At 37.3% G+C, this 24,936-nt stretch overlaps 2 protein-coding genes across 2 annotated transcripts in view; one reads left to right on the plus strand and one right to left on the minus strand.

Annotated features, from left to right (window-relative positions):
* Positions 1-4,653: 4,653 nt before the first annotated feature.
* The window catches only part of GFM1 (G elongation factor mitochondrial 1), a 46,521-nt gene continuing 26,238 nt past the window's right edge, over positions 4,654-24,936 (minus strand). Inside the window, exons 14-18 of the mRNA XM_043595030.1 lie at positions 14,171-14,333; positions 12,380-12,524; positions 6,870-7,030; positions 5,829-5,882; positions 4,654-5,677 (exon numbers count right to left, since the gene is read on the minus strand). Coding sequence (XP_043450965.1) covers positions 5,546-5,677; positions 5,829-5,882; positions 6,870-7,030; positions 12,380-12,524; positions 14,171-14,333 — 655 coding nt within the window. The 3' untranslated portion in view covers positions 4,654-5,545. The remainder of the gene's footprint in view (positions 5,678-5,828; positions 5,883-6,869; positions 7,031-12,379; positions 12,525-14,170; positions 14,334-24,936) is intronic.
* On the plus strand, positions 18,865-24,918 carry LXN (latexin). The gene is made up of 6 exons (XM_043595031.1): positions 18,865-19,251; positions 20,541-20,603; positions 21,669-21,846; positions 22,140-22,276; positions 24,271-24,333; positions 24,595-24,918. Exons 1-6 carry the CDS (start codon positions 19,123-19,125, stop codon positions 24,691-24,693), a joined length of 669 nt encoding a protein of 222 aa, XP_043450966.1. The 5' UTR covers positions 18,865-19,122; the 3' UTR covers positions 24,694-24,918.

A 24,936-nucleotide genomic window follows, 5' to 3' on the forward strand; every position in this document is an offset into this window, starting at 1 on the left:
TCTTCACAGCAATTCTCCAGTGGAAGTTGATCCTGCCAAATATGCCAACTGTAGGGGAGGAATTTAAATTTTATTCTTTCCATCAAGGTTCTTCCAGCTAGTCTAAGAATTTAATTGGTATTAGACAGATTAACAAGGTGGGGGGGGAGGTTTTTTTACATGTGCAGAGAGGCCCAATAATGCAACTGAGACCTAAAAAATGGGCAGGTTTTTTTGTTTTTTGGTTTTTTTTTTACTTTATAGACAATCTGTGAGGAATTAACAGGATAAAGAAAACTTTGGGAGCTTCAATTAGTAAAGAATTCTAAACTGAATTTGGGCTGGGATAGTAAATTAGTAACAAGTAACAAGGGTTGTTTGTATAGCTTTCTTGGCTTTAGCTCTAAATTTCCTATCTCTGGTGATAGGCTGTGTTTTCACCTTGTGTTATAGAGAGGGTGCCTTTTTGCATGATTTATTTCCTCCTTTCAGGGGCATAGATGGTGTGGTCCAAGTGTCCTTGTGCCTAGTCTCTTAAGCAACTTTTATTCAAAATAATCAATATACCAAAGCGGGACATTGTGGGGTGGCCTGCCCTTGGCCATTTAATGGAATGCTTGTATCAGTCTCAAAACTTGTTAGCCAGGTTCCTTGGCGAGTAACTGAGTAGGAGGCATCAGCTTTAAAATATACCAAAATATTACTTTTAAGTCTACCCTGTTAGAAAATTAGAAGAGTTTATACTGAAGCAAAAAATTTTATAGACATGGACTATTACAAAATAAAAACTAGGATGATATGGTTACTTTTTAGATCTAGTTTATGTATTTTTACTTTTTAGATCTAGTTTATATGTTTTTCTATTTAAACCCCAATCCTTTGTATTCACCTTCCCAAAATCTGCCTGATTTAAAGAACCATTAAGTATTCTGAAGCACAGGAAACAACCATTTAAATGAAACAACAGATCTCCCACCTATATAATAATGCAAAGAAAAGACCTTTTCTAAAATATCAGTCTAGGGGCGCCTGGGTGGCTCAGTCGGTTAAGTGTCCAACTTCAGCTCAGGTCATGATCTCGCAGTTCATGGGTTCGAGCCCCACATCGGGCTCTGTGCTGACAGCTCAGAGCCTGGAGCCTGTTTCATATTCTGTGTCTCCCTCTGTCTCTCTGACCCATCCCTGTTCATTCTCTCTGTCTCAAAAATCAATCAATGTTAAAAAAAATTAAAAAAAATAAAATATCAGTCTACAACAATTAAATCATGACAAGACCAAGTCAAAACCAAAACCTCTACCTGAAGTTCCCTAAGTAATCTTCAAAAAAGGTCTGGAGAGCATTATAGTACTAGCATATTCAATGTCCTGTGATCTTTAATCAACTTTTTAGTATCACATTAAGGGCCAGAAAGGGCTTTCAGCTTTCTAGTCTCACTTATCTCAAAGTCCTCTTCCTCATAAAAGCATTTTTTAAATTAGTGAGATTAAGCTCACAAATATGACCATTATTCAATCAGATTTAACCCTTTTACAGATTTCAGTATAACAGATTATGAAGAGGAATTCTACAGACAACACACAAACACAACTAATTGTCTAAATTTATAAAACATCCAAAATTTAAACCAACTAAATATTCCTAATATCACTATTAGAACATCTTAAATTGCTGACCAAATTTTACTATTGATTTTGTCAGCTAACTGCAGAGAAAAGTTACTTCATCTGCCTTGACATAAAATGAAAAACTCTTAAAATCCCTAAGTCTTCTTTTCATTAAGAGTCCAAATTCTTCCAGGGCACCTGGATGGATGGTGCAAGTTGGTTAAGGGTCCGACTCTTGATCTCAGCTCAGGTCATGGTCTGAGGGTTCGTTAGTTCAAGCCCCATATCAGGCTCTGCACTGATGTTGCAAAGCCTGCTTGGGATTCTGTCTCTACTTCTCTGACCCTCCCCCACTTGTGCTCTTTCTCAAAATAAATAAACTTAAATTAAAAAAAAAAAAGTCTAAATTCTTCCAAGTCACTGAGCCAATAATGGGTATATACAGCATCACATTTATTTTCCTTATCTCTAGAACTTTCAAAATTTTAAGACACACAAAATACCAGGATTTTGTCTGCATTCCATTGCCTTCTACTTTCATTTTTCCTACCTGGATTATTAATTGTTAGAAATGAAACACATTCTGAAAGTCAGTTGGAAGTTTCTCTATTTGCTCCTGAATGACAGTTCTTCATGACATAAGAGTTTATTCCAGTTTCCCTCAGGTTAGAAAATTCTATGACCTGTTCTGTGACCTTTCCTAGCTTTCAAAGTCATACTTTCACCTAACTTGCTTCCTGGCACTTATTTGAATGGATAAATGAATGAATGAATGCTCACAATAAATTGTAAATACAACAGACTATTTCAAGGATGCACTCCAGTGTTAGTTCTTTTAAGACACTTTAAAAGCAACAATTAAAGCTCTCATTCAACAATTTATAGTGTTAGCAATGCAAATAGGTGTCTTCTATAAAGGGATATACTTCTGCATGTCACAATTTACTACTACCTCGTGGATGTCTAGTTCCATTTGCATCAATTTAAAAACTCATCTGGATTTTAAAAATATTAAAGATGAAAATGTCTAACACTTCAGAATTGATAAAATTTTAGTGATTTAAAACTAAACAAGTGAGCAAGGAGGAAAGAAATGGCGGAAAATTGACCATATTTCTTTAAAGGTAAAGTTATCAAACTGAGAACCTATATCCCAAACTCTAACATCATACAAAAGAGCATTAATAATACAACACATCTAAACAAATCTTCCATTTCATGTCTTGGAGGTGCAAGAAATACTGGTCTTTAAACTTTCCTGTATATTCGAATCAAGTGGAAAACTTTTAATGATTTTTTTAACTTTTAATGTTTATTTTTGAGAGACAGAGAAAGAGAGAGAGAGAGAGAGAGACAGAGGGAGAGAGAGACAGAGAGAGAGTTGGGTGCTGAGCTGTCAGCACAGAGCATGACACGGGGCTCGAACCCTTGAGCCATGAGATCATGACTTAAGCCAAAGTTGGAGGCTTAACTGACTGACCCACCCATGCGCCTCTCAGGTGGAAAACTTTAGATCTTGGGGTGCCTGGGTGGCTCAGTCGGTTAAGCCTCCGACTTCAGCTCAGGTCACGATCTCACGGTCTGTGAGTTCGAGCCCCACGTCAGGCTCTGGGCTGATGGCTCAGAGCCTGGAGCCTGCTTCCGATTCTGTGTCTCCCTCTCTCTCTGCCCCTCCCCCGTTCATGCTCTGTCTCTCTCTGTCTCAAAAATAAATAAACGTTAAAAAAAAAAAAATTAAAAAAAAAAAAGAAAAAAGAAAACTTTAGATCTTGAATCCAAAGGATCCAAGTATCTAGGGGCTGGAAATGGGAGTTTCTTCTTAAACTCCCCATGTGACTTTTAAAGTGCAGTCAGAATTAGTGGGTTGGGAATCACTGCAATACTGACTACCTAGAGCTGTTACTTGTCTCCAACACAAGTAATACGGTCTTTCTTGCAGCGCCCTCTTCGGATCCTCTGTCCCCTTCTCTCTCTGCCCCTCCCGGCTTGCACTCTCTCTCAAAAAAACAAATAAAACATTAAAAAAATATTAGCCAACAATTATCCTTCATTACAGTAATAGATAAAAACCCTCATTTATGAATATTCTCTTTTTTTTTTTGGCTACAGACTTTGGTTCGGATGCGGTCTCTTCCAATTTTAACCAAACTAATTAGCAAGAGATGGCAAGAGATGCAGGTTCTGTTCCTACATCTGTCCCTACGTGATCCCGCTCTTGTTACTCCCATCAGTCAGCCTGTGTTTTTGCCTATGAAATGCTGGTGTTAGATTAAATATCTAGATTCTTTTCTGATGGTCTGTCTTTATAAGCAGAATGTTTACCAAGTTAAAAACACATCCAAATTTATCCACCACAGTTCTGATATTCCTAACTATTGGCAATAGCCAGAGAAACTGAGCTAAATTCTAGGAAGGTATTTCCTCATCGGGAACAATTTTCAAAGTCATCACTAATAGTACAAGAGGCTGATGAAATGCCAAAGCAACAGTATTATTCAGGCTTGATACTACTATACAGCAACACACATATTCATAGGGAAAATGAACTTGGTTTGATGAATACAGCTATTTATCAACTTGAAAATTTAACAAGCTGTGTGATTTTAGATGAATTACTTACCTTCTCTGTGTTTTTGCTTCCTCTATTACAAAACAGACACAGTAATCGTACTTTCATAGGGTTGTGAAAACTATATTAGATAGTGCATTTAAAGCATTTAGCAGATGCCTTGAAAACATGCTCAATACTTGAAAAAATCTTTTTCTAGAAACCTTAAGTTATAAAACCAAACCTATAAGTCAAGAATAAAAAGGAATTTAAAATAATTATTTTATCTCTATTATCCACTAAGGGAAAGGACCAGGATATGTCTGTCACATCAGATGATTTGGGGATGAAGTAATTCTAAACAACATGGTAGAACTGTCTGGGAAAGTCCCACCTATTCTAGAAACAAAAACTTAACATTTGTTCTTTCACCATGTCAGTGAATACAATATATGATAAATTCCAACAGACCCCAATTCAACTAGCATTTACCAAGTGAATGAAACTGACAAGGCAGCAACTACGTAAATTATATTTTATTATTCAGAGCTTCAGAGAGATTAAAATAGGTAAGAATAAAATATGCAAGCATCTGCTTTTCATTTCAAAGGTCCACAAGAAACTAACATAAAAACAGGCAGTTACAAATGTGCAGAAGCCACAAGTTGAAGCAATCACCTATACATAAAACAGCTAGAAATTTACTAGCCATTTTAATATTCCCATGAAGAATCTGAGAAATGTTCTCTACTACGAACATATGAAATCCACTCTTAAACAAAAAAAGTTTGTTCAACTGTGCGTTGGTGGTACAGTGGTGAGCACAGCTGCCTTCCACAAAAAAGCCTGCTCATTAAAAGAGGACACCCCAAGAAGTGTCATGATACATGCAATTCACTTTCAAATTATTGTTCAGAGCAAAACAATAATTTAAAAAAATTTAAATACAAAGGTATGAGATATAAACAGATAAAGCAAATATGACAAAATAATTACTTGATGAACAAACTGTTAACAAGGTTGTTCATTATTATAAGGTCTAGATGGATTGTACAGGCCTGTTCTTTGTACTGTTTTAGCTCTTCTAGATGCTGAAAATTCTTAGGACAAAAAATTCAGAAAGGAAGTTGACATACCATTCTTAGAAGTATAACTGAAATCAGTCTCTTCCCTTAAATATTAAATATATTTCAGTAATAATCATATTTTATTTGAGGTGTTTCAATGAACTATAAAACCAATCAACAGAGTTGAGATATACATAGAATTGTCTTTGAATATAACAGAAGTTCCTGAATATAATAGAAAGGGCTTCTAAAATTTGTTTCAGCGTGAGTTCTTTCCACTGGAATCCATTAAAGTATCTAAATCTTGAAGATTCAGTTACAGCTAGTAAGCTTAAAGTGAGGGAAGTTAGTTCTTGGCTTTTCCTTTTTTTACAGGAAGTTGACCTGTAGCTTCTAAATACTTATTGATGAGGTCTTCTTGTGTGGCCGGTGAACATGGCTGATATCTGCAGTACTCCATTGTGTATTCTCCCTTTCCCTAAGAAATTAAAACAACAACAAAAGAGATTTTGTTTGTTGTGGTACAACTACCAAGGAAAAGTCATGCAAAGACAAGATTTCACATATTTGAGTGCTGTGTAGGGTGGTTTCTTAAAGAACACTAAAGTAAAGTTTAAACACCTGCTTACCTCTGTGCATGACCTAAGTTCAGTGGAATAACCAAACATATCATTTAGAGGGACCTGTAAACAAACACAGTAGATATTTTAGTATTGTTTATTGAAAAATATTTTAGAAAAGACTTGTAATTCCTTTAGACTTAGGTTTCTACTAACCACTCTTGATTTAAAAGAATTAAAAGACAGAGAAATCTATTTTTGTTTTATCGCAAGTAAAAGCCTTATTTAAAAATAATTTCATTTGAGGGGTGCCTGGGTGGCTCAGTCAGTTAAGCAAATAACTCTTGATTTTGGCTCAGGTCATGATCTCATGGTTTATGGGTCAGAGTCCCATGTAGGGCTCTGCACTGACAGCGTGGAGCCTGCTTGGGATTCTCTCTCTCCCTCTCTCCCTGCCCCTCCCCAGCTCAGGCGTACTCCCTCTCTTCCTCTCTCCCTCCCTGTCTCAAAATAAATAACACACACAAACACACACACACACACACACACACACACACACACACACACACACTCATTTGACAGTCACAACTAGAAACCAAATCTTTCTGTTTCACAGGGTGGACACTACTGACAGCCTTCCCTCCTCAGAACCTCCACACTCTGGCTGCAGCTCAAGCAGTGAGAAGTGTTTCTCCCATGAAAACGTCAATACAGCTTCCCTCTGGACACCTCAATATGCTGATAGTAGTGTGTTCTAGGCGGCCTTATGTAATGTGACATATGCAGGCAATGGACTTCAATATGATCCCAGTAAATCAGGGAGAAAATGATAAAACAGCTATACAAATAAAGCTTATAATGAGAAAGACACATAACTATGTAAGAAAACGACATATTCATAAAGGCACACATAAATCTTATTTTTAGCTTAGCAACTTAAGAGTTGCTCTAATAGCAAATTATAAAAATTGCCACACATATCTAAGCCACAAATACAACACTCAAGTAACCAGGATAATGTGTCAATTTGCTCTACACTGTCCAAAAACAAACTTTCATTTCCTTCTGTGGTTACTAAAAGCAAGATTGTCAGTGACCAATAGTACTTACCTCTGCATACAGCGTGAAATAGTCCTCAATCCCATCTTGTCCTGTGATTACCCCATGGCGCTTGTTAATTCCCGCAATCACTGGTCCCTGAAATTCATTTGGGGCTATGACTTCCACAGACATAATAGGTTCAAGAATACATAATGTTGCATTTGCCAAAGCTGGATTAAAAAAAATTTACAAATTAGTTTATTAATATTTAGACAAATGGTAACTCTTTTCTACTAGATATACAAAAAGGAAATAGAGGGTGTCCTCCAAAGGTATACACATGAGTGACGAGGTTAAAATATTTGACCTGGACTTTTTTCTAGTAGCAGTAATAGTCCCTCTCCTAAACAGAAATTCCAATAAGATAATACATAATTATAGTACTAATATTTCTATTACTTTATTTTCATCCTTAAACATTATTAAGCTGCAGAGAATAATATAAAAGAGGTCTTCACATAACATTCAATCAAGTCCTTTACATCTAAACTATCCAGTTGAGGGTTACTTATTTTCTCCCTCTGAATACTTTCAGGAATAAAGACAACTAACTGTTAAGTCTTTGACCAGATAAACTGATTCTTTATGGTTGGTCCCTAGAAGATGATTATTTTTATCATCAAATAACTTTTATCATATATTTGGAGAAAATTATCAAGTCACACCTGAGATCTGTCTTTCCTTTTCTAAACAATTTCAACATGTTATTGAGAATCAGAAGACCAGGGTTCTAGTTTCTGCCCTACCCCTAATAAGTTATATGCCCCTCATAAGTTTCTGCCCTGCCCCTAATAAGAAACCAGGCCTCAAGTTTCTTCACCTGCAAAATAAAGACCCTGGATGCTAAGAGACATTGAAGCATTAAAATGTGTATGCCCAATGTGTGTGTCCAGGCTGCTTTTTTATCCCCCTTAATATGTAACCAGAATACCTCTTACTGTGACAAATGCTGAGGTTTAACTGTAACAATGTGAAGAGAATAGAATAAAATTTCAAACATTCATATTTAAATTTAATGTTATGATAGTATGGAGTATTACTTCAGCCTTAGACTGGATGAATTATCTCTAAATAAAAACTTTAAGCAAAACACAGAAAAGATGTCAAAATATTTTAAGATAATCATAGTTTTCCCAGCATTAATTTGTTTATAATTAATTAGCAATCATTCTTGTATATTAATTAAAGCACTTCTCCTAAAGACACTCTTAGCTTAAGTGCAATAACTATAAGGAAGGCAATTTAATATACTTGGATCTCTTTGAAATATTTTCTAATTCAAATCAAAGCTCAGACCTACCTTTGACTAATTAGTCCTAATTAGTGAATTTTGTTCTAAAAAAGAGAAATAACTGAACTCTGCAGACTCCTAAGCTCTATCATCTAAGCCCCGGAGAACCCTATACAGACATCTAAAACAGCAGACTAACAATTCTATGCAGTAGAAACAGCTCTATTTCTCATGACGTCTTGGGTTCTCACAACAGTAGAGCTTCCTTGGCTCTAAATAAATGCAATTAATGCAGAAAAAGGCACCCAGGAAGATGTGTGCAGACAAGATTTAGTACACACTATCTAGTATTTTCCATAGGTGAGTAACATGAGAGAGCTAGATTGTGAAAGGGTCAGTTTTAAAGGGAAGGAAGGGCTAAGCACACAGTGCCCATACTTAATTGTTGAGGATGTCCCGTCCAGTTCTCAGTTTCCTATTCTCACATCCTGCTTTTCTCCTTTTACACCCTTCTTCCTCCCTCAATTCACTGGCTGACTCACTTCCAAAGAATCTTGCCCTTACTCACGCCTTCTTCTAACCCCCTGTGACAACACTCCAGAGGTAATTCACCCTGCTAATATTCAATAGTCATATGGCAGCCAACTCCTAAAAGCATTTTTTTCTTCAAGCAGATCCATGTATGTGGTCTACGGCTTTTTACGATAACGAGTAAAGATACCAGTATCAGCGTGGGAACTTTTAAGCCTGAAGTGGTGGGCAGGGGGGATATTATTTTTATTTCAGCCCACCAGGAATAACACTGATAAGACCAGGCCAGATTCTGAAGAAGCCATATGAGGCGGTAGTCAAAGGCTAGGACTTCTGTCTGGGGTTTAACTCTCAGCTCTGCCACTATCATGTAACCTTGAGCCATTCAATTAACTGCTCTGAGTCCCAGGTTTTCTCAACTGTAAGGTCATTGTGAACATTAAGATATGATCAGCATAAGACATAGCACATAAGTGATCGATACATGTTATTATGACCACTTGAGGCAAGAAGCTGGGGAATGGGTGGCATGTCACAGTACTAAGTCAAAGGTAACATGAAGGAAAGAGTGATTAGCATTCACTGCCCAAGTCTGCATGCTCAAGTGTTTTCAAATACATTCTTATATTTAATTTTACATTCTTTCGTTTAATACTGTGGAATTACTATCTCCAAGCAGCCTGGGGAAGTTCCAATGACTTGCACATCTCCACACAGTAAATGTGGAGCAGAGCTGGGATTTAAACTCAAAGCCCATCACATAATGGGGCAGGAGATCAAAGAAAGGGGACTGTCAAGTTAAATGAGCTAACCCTTATTTCCAGGCTTTTATTTCTCTTGTAGATTGCCACAAGTGTGATGTTTCTGGGGAGACCAAGCATAGTTCTTTTTCTAAAACCTGGCCACAGAAAATGATGGCAATGGTCACACCTGTGGCCAAGCAGAACCTCCAATTTTATATTTCAGTTTTAGTTACATCACTGATTAATCTCCGGGACAAAGTTTAAACTGTGACTCAACACAGTTCCAATTTTCATTTTTTTTTAATGAAAACATACCTGAGAATTTGAATTATTTTTCTTCCAATTTTGATAATAGAGAATAGCTCATAAGCCTCAGCTACCCTGATACGGGGCTCATTTATTAACGTTTTCACCCCCAAACTCTCATATGGCATTCAACAGAGGAATACGAATGAAAAGTTGATTTTCTTACTGAACTAAGAATTTCCTTTTACCCTCATACACTTTTGTCTTTTAGTCATGGGTGATTAAGTAACAGATGGGGAAACAGCAACGTAATTAATTTTCATGCCAGTACCCTGCTTATTTACACGTTTACCTGGCAAAAAACAAAATTCCCAATTACCATCTAGTGCACACCCACCAGGCAGTTAATCACACTTAAATAATTAAAAAAGCAAATGGCACATATTCAACTGTTTAGTTAATATTCACATACAGACTGTTTTCATGGATATGTATGTGTATACAATGGGCATATATATCTACATTTAATTATATTTCATACAGGAGCAATTAAAAAAGATGATAAGGCTAGTTGTTAACTGACAACCATACCAATTATCTGGCTTTGGGTAAATTCTATCTTCAGGAAAGCTACCAATTTCCAGTCAAGAACCAGCATAGAACAATTGGTGATTTCTAACTTAACTGTAATTGTAGAATGTATCACAATACATATGTATATCAAATCATCATGTGTACACTTAAAATATCTTACAATTTTGTCAGTTATACTGCAACAAAGCTGAAAAAAGTACATAAAGTGATTATAACTAATTTGTCTATCTTAATATATATTAAAGTGATAAACATCCTAGAGGGGAAGAGATAGGTGTTTTGTTTTTAATTTTTTTTTTTTAACGTTTATTTATTTTTGAGACAGAGAGACAGAGAGCATGAACGGGGGAGGGTCAGAGAGAGGGAGACACAGAATCTGAAACAGGCTCCAGGCTCTGAGCTGTCAGCACAGAGCTCGATGCGGGGCTCGAACTCACGAACTGTGAGATCGTGACCTGAGCCGAAGTCAGATGCTTAACCGACTGAGCCACCCAGGCGCCCCAAGAGATAGGTGTTTTAATGTGAATCATGCCTAACAAAATCTTATTTTCTTTGTGACTTAATTTCCCATTTTCCTATCAACACAATCTTTAGATTATGACAAGATTTCCAAACCACAGATTTTGACTGCATTTTTAATAAAGAAAATGAAGGATTTTCTCTCCTATTCACAAGTGAAAAACGAAAACACAAATTATGAATGGCTTCCACTGGTTTAAGTAATATAAGGAATTAGAGCCTGGTCAAGAAATGAGTGACCTTCTCCAACCACTGCCCCACACCTGATCATAGATGCAAATGGAAAAACAACATGAAATCAAAGTCCAAAATTCATACAGAATCAATAAAACTGTGATTTATAGAATGCTTAAAAAATGTGCTATGATTTATCTGATTTTCCACTGTCCATTTTGATACTCTTTGATAAAAATATTTCTGAGATGTTTTGTGAATCATAATATAATTACCCTGTGTTAAGACACTTATGGACATTATTAATAATGAATACAGAAGAGATGACAAAGAGAATAAACTTTCTGGGTTCAAGATACAAGTTTCAAGTTCCTTTGTTGAATAACCCTGACGTGAAATTGCTGTGTTACTTGCTTTTCTCTTTTAAAAGCAATGGATCAGGGGCGCCTGGGTGGCTCAGTCAGTTGAGTGTCTGACTTCGGCTTAGGTCATGATCTCATGGTTTGTGAGTTCGAGCCCCGTGTCAGGCTCTATGCTGAGTGCTCAGAGCCTGGAGCCTGCTTCCAATTCTGAATCTCCCTCTCTCTCTACCCCTTACCCGCTTTACTCTCTCTCTCAAAAATAAACAAACATGAAAAAAAAAAAAAAGCAATGGATCAGATATATTTGCCATTGTTTAGGTTTCTGGTTCATCAGGGTTTTAATACACCTTTATTCTGTGCGAGAAAGGGTCACAATGTTAGCAGTTTTGCACAAGGTCTGCACTGTGAAGTTTACCGAGTTCATTCAAAATACTTTGCCATCCTCAAAATACCTAAAAGCCTACAATATCATACATAAGAAAATTACTTATAAATTATGGAATTCCTGACATCTAAATAAGTCACTTAAAAATGGCATGACTGTAATGTTTCTATAAAATATTTCTTAGAATTCCGATTATTTCTATTTTCCCTATTAAAAACAGAACTTAGGGGCGCCTGGGTGGCTCAGTCAGTTGAGCAGCCGACTTCGGCTCAGGTCATGATCTCACGTTCCGTGAGTTCGAGCCCCGCATCGGGCTCTGTGCTGACAGCTCAGAGCCTGGAGCCTGTTTCAGATTCTGTGTCTCCCTCTCTCTGACCCTCCCCCGTTCATGCTCTGTCTCTGTCTCAAAAATAAATAAACGTTAAAAAAAAAAAAAAAAAAAAAAAAAAAAAAACAGAACTTACAGATTATCTATAAATTTTAAGCAGACAAAAATTACTAGATAATTTATGAGAACAAGGTAGGCTTTTAATTTTGTAAGAAAGAGAACACAGCAACCTGTCCTCACTTCGATTCTATAAATATATGCCCAGAACCTGCCATGTTCCCTGGTGGGTTGCCTAGTGCTCTGGGGGGACAAGACTGAAACAGAAGGCAGGGCTGCCCTCTGAGGCTCTGATGGTCTATCAGGGAAAACAGACACAGTTTGGAACAAGTGCCAGGACTCAGAATACCTTGTTTGAGAGCACCTTCTCCTGCGCGGATGAAAGAGATTTCATTGGAATCAACCATGTGATGTGCCCCATCTTGCAGAACAAACCGGAGCCCAGAGAGCTTGTGACCAGAAAGGGGGCCTTTCTCACAGGCATCCAAAAACCCCTGTTAATGAATGAACACAACCTCTGGAGTGAATGGATTTCACTTGCAGATGAATTACCAAGAATACCCAAACATTTTACTGTTTAGAAGTTAAGCATTTTTATGAATACTACATTTTATCCCTCAAGAAAAAAAGAGAAGTTTTAAAAAGTTCAACACCTTAACTATTTAAGTTTTATCACTGTGGCATCTAGATGAACAATACCTTGGAAAAGCATATCATTTAAAGGTGTGAGCTGTTTTAAAAATGATGCTGAGTGCTAACCCTTACCATCTTCAGGAATTGCATGCCTGTCATAACCCATCATACAGACAGCCTGCTCTTAATCTTAAAAGGAGGAAACAGAGGAAAGGCAAGTAAGAGTACCTCCATCAAAACTGGCATTGGCTCAACAGCTATGAACTGAGCTCCGACCAGACACCCATCCCTGTTGCGCCTCATTGGCAGATCATACATTATAGCTTTAGCATTATATACGTCAGTAAGAACCAGAATTCAAAAGTAATTTTATTTTTCCTAATGCAGTTTTTTTAAAAATAAACAGCCTCACTGAGGTATGACTGATAAATAATAAACTAAACATATTTTAAAGGTATAATTTGATAAGCTTGCAATTCTTTTTCAGTCATTTCACCTAAATATTTGTAGAGCTCCCCCAATTCAAGTTAGTTTTTCTTGGCAAACAATCACATGGCTGCACATGCAATACAATGTATTTACGACACTGCAAGACTGTACACTCTGTATGTTGGAAAAAATATAAGCTCTCCTTCACCTACATTAATCTTGGAGAATAGAAGACAACTTAAAAGTATGAGAATGACAAAATATTGTCTTGAAATTAAGTATAATGAATGAAATACACTGATCCCCCCCAAAAATGCTTCCTCCACTAAAGCCAAAATTAAAATCTATCAGTAAATATTTCTAAGTTAAAAGGGTAAATGAAAACCTAAAAATCTCAATCTATGAGAACAGACAGTTGCTGAAGGTTTACAACAGTCTTAAAGCCTGTGACCTGGTAAGCCAACAAAGCACTAACCCCTTGTATGTGCAAAGCACTTGGCAATTTACAAAGAGATGTCATAGAGTATTATCTGGTCCTCAAGTTTGTGAGGGATTGAGGTTTAAGTATTTTATTTACTCTCAGTTGAAGAAACTGCCTCTGAACACCATGATTTACCAAAGATGACATTAATAAGTAGCAGAGATGACAGGAGAACCGAGATGTTGGGAATCTTAATTATTGATTACAATTAATGAGGTAGGTTCAATTTATCAAAAGAAACATAATAACTATGATTAAGAAACAATGACTTCCCCCACATTGTCATAGCATATATTTATAGCTCTTGAACTTAATGAATTGAAGATTCTAAATCAGATGGAAAGCTTAACAATCAGATAAAGAAGCAGGACAGTAACTAAAATGAACTATGGGAGACAATGTGATAGAAATATGATTTGAGGGGTGCCTGGCTGGCTCAGTCAGAAGAGAATGCAACTCTTGATCTCGGGGTTGTGAGTTCAAGCCCCACGCTGGGTGCAAAGATTACATAAATAAAACTTTTAAAACATATATGATTTCATACCTTTATTAATAAGCTTGTTGAAAAAAATGTAAGAAAGTTATTTTTGTTTTTACCTTTTCTACTGCAGGCACAAACTGCTTTGGAATGTTTGCCCCAAATGTTTCATCTGAAAATTCCAACTTAGTGTAGTTCTCTGGGTCCAGAGGCTCCAGTACACCTATCACTTTTCCAAACTGGCCTGCACCACCAGATTGTTTTTTATGTGTAAATTCAAACCTGAAAGTGATTTAGGAGGAAAAAAAAATTTAAGACAGCATTATGTAATTGCCAAAACGAAATAACTCCTACTGCTTTAAATGAAAAACCGCATTTCACCATTTTTACTTCTTCCTTTGAACATAATGACCTTGCCATAAAACTTCATTACAAAATTTATTTAAAAAGTCATTCTTTCCTGGGGTGCCTGGGCGGCTCAGTCGGTTGGGTGTCCGACTTCACCTCAGGTCATGATCTCACGGTTTATGAGTTTGAGCCCCTCGTTGGGCTCTGTGCTGACAGCTCGGAGCCTGAAGCCTGCTTTGGATTCTGTGTCTCACTTTCTCTCTGCCCCTCCTCCACTCACACTGTGTCTCTCTGTCTCTCTCAAAAATAAAATAAATTGGAAGAAAAGTTCTCTCTTTCCTGTTTTTACTTGGAGTAAGTATGGTGGCATACAACACCAAAGTAATCCATGGGTTTAATTCTGCCAATTCTTTACTTCATAAGTAGGAAAGTAAAAGTATTAAAAGTCCATCTAAGGTTCTTGTTCTTGTAACCTACATTCCAAAGAACTCACCCTCTTCTTTTGGAATGCCTCCCTTCCCTGGGACACAGTGTTTTCTTCTTAAATCTCCACAACTGAAAACAGTCACTTGAAAATAGGAGCTGTGCAGTTAATTTAATCAGATGGTTTCTATTTGTGTTTACTACTTGGAAGTTATGGAGTGACAGAACACCAGAGAAGAGAGTTGCAGATGGATTAACACCCAAAAAGAATAATGGCAAAATAATGACCAACATTAAGTAAGTCATTTAAAGAGACACATACATAGACAGCTCAGTGTTTACTTCAAACCACTAATGATGACGTAAAAAGAATATGCACTTTATATGCATATTAAACATTTGTAAACATACACTATTTCACTGGGAAAAAAAAATGTCATGAGTATCTACTGTCTGCAGGGCATTTCTTCCTTTAAAATGAAACCTTCCTAGGGGTACCCGGGTGGCTCAGTCGGCTGGGTGGTCGACTTCGGCTCAGGTCATGATCTCACGGATCATGGGTTTGAGCCCCCCATCAGGCTCTGTGCTGCTGGCTGGGAGCCTGGAGCCTGCTTCGGATTCTCGTGTGTGTCTCTCTCTCTGCCCCTCCCCTGCTCGCTCTCTCTCAAAAAAATGAATAAACGTTAAAAAAAAAATTTTTTTTAAATGAAACCTTCCTCAAGACCCTAAGATGGAGGAGGCCAGCCGCTATCAAAATTATCTCCGATAACTGCAGGTAAATGGACATTAATGAGTGTATTACATACAGATCTGTGAGTGGTTTGGGAGAAGTAAATGTTAATTTTGGTAGGAGATGCCAGCTTGGAATACGCAGATTTCATTAAAAGCCTAAGTGTGAATGTGCCTGATAAACTGCCTTTATATAATATTCCAGCTGCCAAGAGCTTCAGGATGGGCTGTGAAAAACAAAATGCTGAAAGGTTAATTTTCCTGGGAGGGAAAAAACCATTTTTCAGAACTAAGAGAACAGAAGCAGAAGAGAAACAGCTTCAAAGCACCACAGAATTACTGAAGGGATTCCAAAACCATGGTCCACTGACAAATTCTTGGGTATGCACAAGTTCTCTCAGACATTTAAAATTTTGTTTTCAACTTGACATAATAATATAACATCTGTACAAATATATTCTCGACCTGTGCTATCTATAGGTTAATCACTAACCAGGGATGCTTACATTTAAATTAAAATTTTTTAAAAATTAAAAATCCAGTTCCTCAGTTGTACTAGTCACATTTTAAGTGGTCAACAGTCAAATGTGGGAAGTGGCTACTGTCCAGGGCAGCACAGACAGAACATTTCCATCACTGCATGAAGTTCTATTGGACGGCACTGCTCTGAAGGACCAGTTCACAAACAAGTAATCTATGCAGTTGCAGGGACTGTGTCTGAATCGTAACTAAGCAGATACCAAATAATGGAACATGTAGGTACCAGGCTGTGCTAAGCAGTTTTTATGGACTGTTTTATTGACTCTTCACCACAAACTATGACGTGTGTACAACTTCTATCACCATTTTACAGATGAAAAGCCTGTGGTCAGAGAAGCTAAACAACTTGCCCAACAGGATATGGCTATTAAGCAGCAGAGCCAGGATTTGCACCAAAACCAATACTCTTAATCAAACATTTTCCTAGAAGGCTAACAAGAATATAAACTTATGTAACCTGCAAATGATGCATTCACTTCAAAAGGTATTAGAGGCTGGTACACTAAGACAGACTTTATAATAGCTCAAAAAAGAAGTGAGAGAACTAAGACATCACTTGGTAGGCAGCTAATAGGCCTGCTGAAGGTAAAAGAACCCATACCTGCCATCAGACCACTAGCATGCTGTGAACGGCAATTTAGTTTTGGCAAAACGTCATCTCTCACGATAAAATTAATGTTAATTAGAACTGTGTTGGTTTAATCTCTGTTTTGTAGATTTATTTTGATTTTATTGTTGTACTAAGGTTGCAAGCCATAGACATTGTTACTTAGTTTTATGTTCATGTGGTTATATAAAATTATAATAATTTACCTGATCCCGGAGGGCCACAATGATTGTTACTTTAAAGGTAGCCCATACATTATTCAAATCTGAGGATAACAGACTTTTGACTAACCATTCATAAAGCTTTAGTAAATAAGATTTGAAGGACTCAAATATAGGAATGAGAGTCTCTTAATGCAGTTTATTTAACATCCAGGTAAATAAATGTTTTATTTAAATGATTTTAGTAATGTTAAAACATTTTAAAGTGATAGTTTAAAGTTAAGTTTTAAAGTAATAATTATACTTACAAAAGAACATAAATTAGCATGTGTGCTGTTAGTAAATGTCTAATATGTCACAACTTACATAATTAGCTTTGATCTGCAGAGATGGTAACCATACTCATGAAGCTTCAAATGGTGACTTTATCTAGGAAACTCACATATTGTATTTCTCACAACTCTAACAGGTAATAGCCAGGAGATGTTAACTAGCAATTGTGAAACTAAAAATGTTATCAGCAACAAGCTCTTTCAGTATCATCAGAATGCACTCAGCCTTTCTTTCCTGGACATTATCATAGAAACACATGATTCAAACAATTCACACACACACACACCCCACCCCCACACACATAATGAAAACCTAAGACGTTGACTGATAGATGAATGACTCACCTCCTCACCCCCCAAAAAGTAAAACAACCTTCAATTTTTTTGAAAAAAAGCCTTAAGAGGAGAAACTAACCCTTCATCCCCTACTTACTTGACAGCTATTGGCTAATATAACTAGAAAAGACAGAAATGCCTCACTCCTTACGTTTTTAAAAATATATACTTACTCCAAATAAGGACTTTATTAGTAAATTAAAGAGGGTATTTGAGGAAGACAGTACATTACAAATACATTTTTAAACTTATTTTTAAAAGTGCCACAACACATATGATTGATTACCCAAAGAATCTTCAAAAATCTATTTTGAGGAAAAAAGCAAAGGATCTTTATTTCCAAGCCAACAAGCTAAAGTGAAAGTTTGGCCATACAGATAAAAAGGAACCTTAACTTCTTGATCTAGAGCAAATCCAAACAACAGCCAGGCTCTTGAAAACTAAAACAAGAAGGTAATTAAGAAAACTGGAGAATGAAAATGCACTGTCTACTGAAAGTTTGTGCTTGCTTAAGCAGCTTTAAAAACTCTTGCCTTTGTTAGAAATTACTTCAGTGCAGTGCTTTAAGTATGTTTTAATTCTTAAAAAAAATTTTTTTTTGAGAGCAAGCAAGCGAACAGGGGAGGGGCAGAGAGGGAGAGAAAGAATCCAAAGCAGGCTCTGCACTGTTAGCACAGAGCCCTATGAGGACTCAAACTCACAAATGGTGAGGTGAGATCATGACCTGACCAGAAACCAGGAGTCTGACTTAACCGACTGAGCCACCCAGACGCCCCTATGTTTTAATTCTTAAAGTAAAATTTTCAAAGTGATTCATAAAGTAAGAAGCATGGTTTATAGCAAAACCTCATTTTTCTAAGATTAGTAAGGGAGAGAGGGGTGCGGGTGTATTTTTTATTTCTCCTGATCCCCATTAATACTATGGTTTGCAGTTTCTCATACCCTGATTGGGCAGCATTGGTGCAAACCCCACAGAAAGGGGGGATTAAACAGAGCCGGCTCTCGGACTCTCAGAATGGTAAGGAGAAAGTAATGAACTCACTACCTAGAGCTCCTTTGCACTTTGTCCCTTTGCACACAAGGAAGGTGTGCTCCAGGCTGTGAAGCAACCATACTTCTTCCATGGAGAGGAAAACGGAATCCCCAGAGGCGCTCCATAAAGGAAAAGGATAGAAAAGCCCTCCCGGAACTTCAGTAAAGGTCAATGAAAGGAAGACGTCCCTGCCAACCTAACCCACCTCCCCACACCTCCACCCCCTCCAGCCGGAAAGAAGGCCAGGACCCTCGCCCTGGCAGGAACCAGCGAGTAAACGTAGGCAGCAAAAGGGCGGTGCCGCAGGACCCAGCGCCCCGCGGCAGCTTCCCGAATCGGAAGCAGGGAAGGAGGGAAGGGGGGGCTTGGGGGGGGGGGCGGAGGTAGGAGCTGGCGAGCCTGCCCACGCCCAGCCCGAACCAGGCGTGCCGACTCTTCCGCCTCAGCTACCCAGCAGGAGCCTGGACCAGCGAAGCACCGGTTCTGTGCACAGGTTGGGTCCCGTCCCTTAAGCTAGAGCCTCAGAGCCTCGGTGCATTCACCCACCCGCCGCTCACCAAGAATGGAAATCCCCCCGACCCACTTCCCGGCCTCCAGGGCGGCCTCGGTGGCGGAGAATTGCATCAACTACCAGCAGGGGACCCCCCACAAGGTGTTTATGGTGCAGACTATCAAACAAGCCAGCATGGAGGTGAGTCCAGCAGACGGCAGCGGGCGGGGGCCCGCACCTACTCGCTTTCCCTCCACTCCGGAGGGTCTCAGCCTCGTTCTTCGTGCGACTTCCCTTCCACTCCACCCTTGCCCGTTTGGGGACTAGGCAAGTCTAGGGAAGTTAACAGTTCTGGAGATAGTTGCCACTCCAGGGCAGTGAGGGCGGTTTGTTTTTTTCTTGGAAAGGCAGAGGCCGTTTTTTAGTGGGCACTATTACAAAGAAATGGGAAAATGTTCTAAATGTGGGGCGGCATTTTACCCTTTACAGAGTGAAACCTGTAGGAACCATTCAAAAGAACCTTAAAACTGCTACTGTGTTTCTCATCTACTATGCTAATCTGAACAAAAACTCCCCGTCTTCCAAACGATTCTTCTTTGCCTAAAATTTAAGAACAATCCTTACCAGACCCTTTGACGGAAATGAAGGGGAAGCAAAAGCAAGAGAAACCAACAACCAAAGTCAGAGAAAAGCATTCTGGGCTGAAGCGTTTCTTTAACTACCCAAACACCACTGCCACTGACTGCTGTAAAAGATGTGCTCCCTCTGGCAAAGGGTTAAATTAAATGCTTACAGCCAAAGTTACCACTAACCAGCCTTGTTTCCATTTTACTACAAGCTTAGTTATCTGATATAAAATACAACTAATAGGCTATAAGAGCTGACAGGGAGTAGATGTTACTTCAAAACTGCACCAGATAATGAGGTATAAACTCTTAATTGTATCTTTGATTCAAAAGTGAAATACCTAAACATTTGTCTTACTTGCTAAAGTTTCATTTTGTAGGTCCACTAATGTGTAAGTAAAAATAATACTTAACATCTCTAGCCACTGTGCAGTAATCTGCCCCAAAATGGAATTCACCTTCATTGAACACGATTTGGAAGGTACACAGGGCTTTCTGAAAACCTTTTCTTTGGTATATCCTGTTTTTCGTCTTAGAATCAAAAGATGTTTTACAATTTCTTTTGTAGAGAATTTAGGATCACAGATCCAGAGGCTGAAGTCCTCTGATGATTGAAAGTGAATTATAACCTGTCATATATATATGTTTTTAATCCCCTCTCTGTTCTCATCCAAAATAAACCTGATAGAGGACTTCCTGAATCTGAAGTTCTATACATGGTGACATGCCTTTTTCAAGGTCTAAGGCTTTGATCATTTACCCCCGCCAGTCAGCCCTCTGCCCCCAACCAAATGAGAGTGTATTCTTCCAACAATACAAAGAACTGAGTTACTGTTGTAATAACTCATCACATTTTCTTAATAGGAGATTCCAGGAAGAGGACATAAGTATTGCCTTAAATTTTCTGTGGAAGAAATTATCCAAAAAGTAAGTGAAATGTCCTTTATTATTAAATAAAATTTGATTCTAGAAATATTTTAGATCACCTTTGCTGATAAAATCGTATTAAGTTGTTGTGAAATCCCTGCCTTGAAAAAAATAATGACTATGCATAGGTCAGATTTTATGCTTTTTAAAATATATTGAGATACATGAGGTAATTCTATTGAGCTAGTTAGCAAAGACTCTACACATTTCAGTTCAAATAAATTCCCTTAAAAAATGTTATATACTCATAGGACAGTCTGAACTTATGCCTAATATGAACAAGTGAAGTAATTTACTCTCCAGTCATCATCACTTTCTTAAATGTCTGCCTTTCTCATTCTGTTTTTGATTTATTTGAAAGATATTTATGAGCAATAAAATGACCAAATGATACCACCATGTCAGATAAGAATCTTTCAGTAATGGGGCAAGGAAATTTTTAAAAAATACATTCCTGCCAAATAATTAGTGAGACAAACTTAAAAGAAAGAAACTGCAATTTGTAACGCAACCATCTTGAAATTTTATAAAAAGCTTGCCCTTTTATTGAGCATAATTCAGAGGAGATACAGGCTAACATGAGATTTATTAAAAGACATCTAAGCTGCTAGACAGCCATCTTTCAAAGCAGAACCAATGCTACATTTTCTAATTTTATATGTAGATAAGATTACTATATCTGGGTTTGAGAATATTTCTGTTATTTCAGAAGCAGAGAGTGGAGTAAAAGAAAGACTTAGAAAGTAACCAAAGGCTAGAGGTAGTATATAAAATCAGACTAAAATCTAGCCTTACAAGTGGACACCCCATTAATACTGAAATAGTTAAAGTTTTAAGAAGAACTTGTAAGATTATGAAACCCTGTAAGTTACAAAATAAGTTATCTATTTTAGATATCTTTAAGAAAACTGTAGGCCACACCCAATTAGATACCTCTGTAATAGACACTCTGAAGTTTCAAACACCATTAGAAGGCCAACACTTTTAATGTTGTACCTCAAGAATGACAGCTAGTGATGGATGGCCTTCTACATGTAAAGATATTTTGCAAAATGTTTCAAACAGCAAGTTACACTGAACTGTACAGCTGAAGTACTTTACCCTCTAACGGGACAAGATACTGCACCAGAAGTCAACTTCACATTTGAAGGAGAAATTGGAAAGAACCCAGATAAAGAAGATAACACATTTTATCAAAGACTCAAGTCTATGAAGGAACCACTTGAAGCACAGAATATTCCAGGTATATAAATATGGCATGGAAAATTTCCTTTCAACTTTAAGATCAGTATTAATTATCCTCAAAACTGTTAGATGTTAACATTATGTTGGAAATAGACTGGCTTTTGCAAAAATATTCATTACCAATCTAATTCAACAAAAAAGGGCCTTGCAACTTTGTAGATCCAGGGCTTAAATTATATTCTGTACACATTTGAAGGAAACAAACACATGACTTAGATTTAGATTTTCTTAAAGGTTAATACTGCATATATAAAGTAATTCCATTTATCATATAAATGTTTCCCTCCCCAGACAGTTTTGGAAACGTATCTCCAGAAATGAAGCCAGTTCGACATTTAGCCTGGGTTGCCTGTGGCTATATAATATGGCAGAATTCTACTGAAAACACATGGTTTAAAATGGTAAAAATACAAACTGTCAAGCAAGTGGTAAGTGATTTGTATAACATATACTATTAACAAAGTTCATTTTAGAGAAAGTAGGATGATTTATAATTGGATAAACAGTGTTCCTTTAGCCATTTTATATTAAAAATAGTGAGCCTGTTATTTTGAAGGAGACTTACAACCAAGGCTAAAAACAGTGAAGCTGCAGTTTCCAAGAGAGTGAAATATTGAGTTATAGGCAGTACAGCATTCAGTTCTTGTGCTCAGCTTAAAACATTATATCCTTTGGCAATCTAAATTTTGTGTTCAAATTTCTATAGGTATGCAATACTGAAACTACCTCTGTTTTCCTCCTCTATTGAAATGGTGGTGCCAGTGTTACTCAGAGACATGCTGGCATTTTTTTGCCCCAGGGATCAGCTGGAACAAAAATATTACAATCTTAATCTTTGTGAAGCTTGCTGTATATAAGTTTCTCCTATAACCCCTTTAGCCATAATCTACAACCTCCGTTTCTTGTTGATAGCCTGGTGTTTCAAGTCTCATAGGACTATTTAGAACTGCCTCTTTCTAGACTTTAAGGAGATAAAGTCAGCTTTACATTTTAGCCTTATTAAGAGGTTAAAAAGTCAACTGTTGGTATGTAAAAGATATAAAGAAAAACAGTACAGAGAAACCACGACAAACAGTCTGAGCTCTGTAAGTGAAAAGGACTTTCCACATGATTTGTTTTGGCTTGCTGGTAACAAACTGCAAGGCAACTGGAGCACCTTTGCTCCACAGGCTTTTGTAACATGATACCTACGGGCACTGGGGGGCAGGACACCCTATACAGTTGTCACAACACGATGCCAAATCCCTAACAAATCTACAACAACATTTTCGGAAACAGCCTTTTTCTAATGCATTTCTGTAGATATCAACTTTGGTTACAACACTCCTGTAGGGGTACTGAGGCCTCAAATAATTGAGTAACAGGTCCAGGTTACAGAAATTATACAGTCATAATCATGGTTTTCAAGGCATGTTTTTGTAGCAAAATATACACAAGACAGTACTAGTAGTTTTATGAAAGAAAACTCCTGTAACTGTTCATCAAAGTTTTAAAGCATTAATTAAAATTTCAGCAGAAAGGTTTACTGCACATTTATAATCCCTGTTAACCAACTGAGCCACAGTAGCTCGTGCTGCCCCTCGGAGGCTAGGGTTTGTTTCAGTACATTGATTATAAGCCAAGAACCTTGTACAGCAAATCTCTGGTGAATGTAGTTTAAAGTCTGTGGATGCAGTATTTCTGTGTATATGGTGTAGATGGTATAAATACTTTGTATGTCCAAAGCAATAAGCAGCACAAAGCTTTAATTATAAAACCAGATAACTACATTAAGTTTCACTATTCTCAATTTTTAAAAAGAAAATTTCTGTTATAAAATTGGTTTCCTTTAATGTAAACACTCATTCCAGTAGTTTATCCCTTAAATAATGCTTTTCTGCATAATGGAAACATTAAGGAATCTTAAATGACACTCTTTAATCATTAATACTCTAAAGCAGCTATCGCAGCCCAGAACCTAAAAAGGGTACACGAAATTCATTTATTTATTCTGTGAGAGAGTGTGTGTGAATGAGGGAGGAGCAGAGAGACAGGGAGCAAAAGAATCCCAAGCAGGCTTCACACTGCCAGGGCGGAGCCCAACATGGGGCTTGAACTCACGAACCATGAGATCATGAACCGAACCATCAAGCGTCGTCTGCTGAAAAGACTGAGCCACCCAGGCACCCCAAGGGTACACAACTTTTAGAGTACCAGGTGGAAAATCATGATTTTAAAATGTAGGTTGAAAGAAAACTTACTTTATAAGAACACAGTTTATCTGATCAGGCTAAGTAGATTATAACATTCAATTTTTTAATTTTTACTTATTAAATGCAAGTATCATAATCATCTAGTAATGAAAGCTCAATTTTAAAATGAACATATCATTTCTGCCAAAGATAAGAAGTTTCAAACACCAGGTTTTTATTTTTTATGATAGCAAAGAAATGATGACTTCATTGAATTTGACTACACCATTCTACTTCATGACATTGCATCTCAGGTAAAGTACCTTTTACCTTTATCTGATGGGACTTTGAAAATGGAGACTTGTAGCCACAGCGTATGCCCAAGTCATAATTCTGACTCTAAGTAAGAATTCATGTAAATTAAAATAGATACCAGGCTAAAGTATATTATATTGGTAGCCATTTAACTTCTTTTATGCTGCTCTTTGTAAGGACTATTTTGTTCTATAAACCCAACACTGTTTTCTTAAATGTTTTCTGAGTTTTATCACAGCATTAGTTTCCTTTACTTGCAGGAGATTATTCCTTGGCAAATGCAAGTTCTCTGGCATCCACAATACGGTACTAAAGTAAAGCATAACAGCCGTCTGCCAAAGGAAGCACAACTGGAATAAATGAAGATCCTAACGCTGGATGAAGTGTCAACATGCTTATAAATGCTGTGTATTCCAGATCTTCATGGATCCCTAGCTTATGGGGCCAAATTGCAAAGTGTCACTCTGTATAAATGTCTTCATTACAGTATAGAACTATACAGATTCTGTAACAGTGTCATGATGTAAAAGTGTCCCAATACTAATAGTGGTATGTATATCCCATAATAAAAAGCTTCAGTCCCAGTCTCCTAGTACGTTTGT

Source organism: Prionailurus bengalensis, chromosome C2 (assembly GCF_016509475.1).
Source record: "Prionailurus bengalensis isolate Pbe53 chromosome C2, Fcat_Pben_1.1_paternal_pri, whole genome shotgun sequence".
NCBI lineage: Eukaryota > Metazoa > Chordata > Mammalia > Carnivora > Felidae > Prionailurus > Prionailurus bengalensis.